This window comes from Penaeus vannamei, chromosome 15 (assembly GCF_042767895.1).
Source record: "Penaeus vannamei isolate JL-2024 chromosome 15, ASM4276789v1, whole genome shotgun sequence".
Taxonomy (NCBI): Eukaryota; Metazoa; Arthropoda; class Malacostraca; order Decapoda; family Penaeidae; genus Penaeus; species Penaeus vannamei.
In genome coordinates this window covers 39,410,532-39,413,031 of record NC_091563.1, presented here as the reverse complement: position 1 = coordinate 39,413,031, position 2,500 = coordinate 39,410,532, and the positions used below count along the sequence as shown (strand labels likewise).

General features: G+C 38.2%; 1 protein-coding gene across 5 annotated transcripts in view; it reads right to left on the bottom strand.

The window, feature by feature from the left end:
• LOC113808374 (uncharacterized) overlaps positions 1-2,500 on the bottom strand; it is a 43,460-nt gene that overhangs the window by 22,546 nt on the left and 18,414 nt on the right. For all 5 annotated transcript variants that reach the window (XM_027359782.2, XM_027359780.2, XM_027359783.2 and 2 more), the window contains exons 3-7: positions 2,498-2,500; positions 1,607-1,702; positions 1,252-1,420; positions 779-905; positions 439-547 (exon numbers count right to left, since the gene is read on the bottom strand). The exon at positions 2,498-2,500 is cut by the window's right edge and continues 255 nt beyond it. In XM_027359782.2, the coding sequence (XP_027215583.1) occupies positions 439-547; positions 779-905; positions 1,252-1,420; positions 1,607-1,702; positions 2,498-2,500 (504 nt within the window). The remainder of the gene's footprint in view (positions 1-438; positions 548-778; positions 906-1,251; positions 1,421-1,606; positions 1,703-2,497) is intronic.

Genomic DNA, 2,500 nt, shown 5'->3' with positions numbered 1-2,500 from the left:
AAGTGATTTCTATATTACATGAATTCTCTTTCATACACAATCATACATAATTCAATCAATTAAAAGCTTACTTAGAAAATGCATCACAAACCCTGAACAGTCTAAAGTACTAATTCCCTAAGGCTTTTTATAATCAGCAAGTATCTATCTCACTGTAAAAAAAAACAATTAGCAAATAGTACCAAAAAACAATCCAAGAAAAGAAACAATAATCCACACAACATTATCTGGTTATTTGTTTCTTTTCTTATCTCTCTCTCTTTTTCTCAAATCAACATTGTAGTGTTCTTAAATTGTTCATGTCTAGCACTGAAAACCTGCAACAAATACCAGTACTAAAGTACACACACTTCTAAAGGCCCCCATATAACATACAAGACGTAACGAGTTATTTCTTCTTTGAGTCTGATCATGTAAAAATAAATCAATTTTGCTTACCGGAGGTAGGAGTTTTGACAATCATTTTTGGATTGGCTCCACGAGATAGCAGAAGCCTCACTACATTGGTATGGTCTCTGTATGCAGCCACGTGCAAAGATGTGACACCCTGTCAAAAGTTACAAGGATGTCAGTGTGCTTATACTGTAACACTAACAGTGTCACTGTCATACAATGCAACAAGATGAATAATGTGAGGGAGAGGGAGAGATTGAGAGAAAGAAGGGAACAAATAAGGAGAGTGTAAGTAGGAGGGAGAGATGGAAAGAGAAGGAGAAACAGAATGAAAGAGAGAGGAAGGGAAGGAGACAGAGAAAGAACAATCAATGCTATGACCTACATGGGGGTCAGCTGAGTTGACATCTGCACCTGCTTGTAGCAGGAGTGTGACTGCTTGCATGCGTCCCTCAAAGGCTGCATGGTGGAGGGCTGTCCAGTGAGCAGCATCACGAGATTCTATGTGAAGCCTGTGGCAAGTTAGGGGAGAAGAGATAAAAATTGTAAATAAGGCCAATAAATCATTTCTTATTTATGATGTCAAATTGGTCTATTCATAAATCATCAAATGCATGAAGCTGTGTGTTTAGGTATAAATGTTCATATAAATGTATGTGTACTCATTGGTATATAATCATATTTGGCCATAACTATATGTATGTGTATTTTTACCTCCATCTGTGTTCAAAGACTGATGAGGATCTAATGAACAATTACCAATATATATAGGTAGATAGATACTGGAAGATATTTTTATATCTGAATGAACCACATCAAATATAGAAGAGAAAAATTACTGGTGCTAGGCCCACTTACCCAAGTCTGACTGTGTGTGACAGAAGGTACCGCAACACTGCCAGACACCCAAAATTGGCTGCCAAGTGAAGCAGGCTGCACGTGATTCCACGGAATCTAACAAGGGCCAAGCCTCTCCGCCACTCTCCATGCATGGCAAGGGCTTCCACCACAGCAACATTGTCACGATCTGTGACAGGCAAATGGGGAATATTCCATTATAAAAGAGATGTGATGAGTAGTGACACCATGACATTGATTTTTCTATAAAATATTGCAAGATTTAATAAGTTCTCATTGTTTACTGTTTACTGTTTCTTTCATGAATGATATCAAATGAATTCCACCAAAAGATGAATAACACAAGAATATTTACAAGTTGCAATGTGTATTGGTTGCCAGCTGGACTTAGAGTCTCTGCAGTGCACGTCAACTCCTGCATTTAAGAGGACATGAACAAGTTCCACATTTCCTGAAATGCAATTTTGTATCTTGAGTCTTCTCTTCTTTATAAAACATAAGAACAATACAGCACAACAGACATTATAGGGATGCTAACTTCATATACAAATGTGTATATCACAATGCATACCAACATATTGCCTTCTTTTTACTTTAGTATTGCATGATAAGGTAAGCCTATAAATTAATACCAATATCAAGATCCTTATTTGGAAATTAACAGATATGAAAGGTTGACACTGACCAACATACACCCTCCCATGCCTCTGTTCACTCATCCCCACACTCTCCTATCTGAATTTTCTTCCCATTTTTCACCCTTACCCTTTACAAATGGTTTACAGATAATCCTCTCCCTTATCCATTCCTCTTAAGTAATCCAGGGATGGTCAAATATGCCTTTCCATCAAGGTGTTCGATCATAAATGGTGTAGGTGTGACTGAAGCTATGCCTAATATGCAATTTGCATGGAAATGATTAAATAAGTTTGTTATGTATGCTCAACTGTGGCACTGATTGATCAAGTTCACCTATTGAGTGGCTCTTACTCAAAGGTTTTGACACGAGTTCAGTGATGCATGATCAAGCTTCCTGTAGAGAATGCATATCTGATTATATTCTGTTTGTCACTCCTCCCTCTTTTTCTCCCTTTCCCTTACCCTCTACCCTACCTCATCCTCACACTCTCCCTAATCTTCTACCTCTCAAAATCTTATTCAACTTCCCACTAGCTCTACTTTCTCCCCCACTCTCCCCTTCAACTTCTTTTCCCTCACACTCTCCCTCTCCCTTCTTCTGCCTTACCTG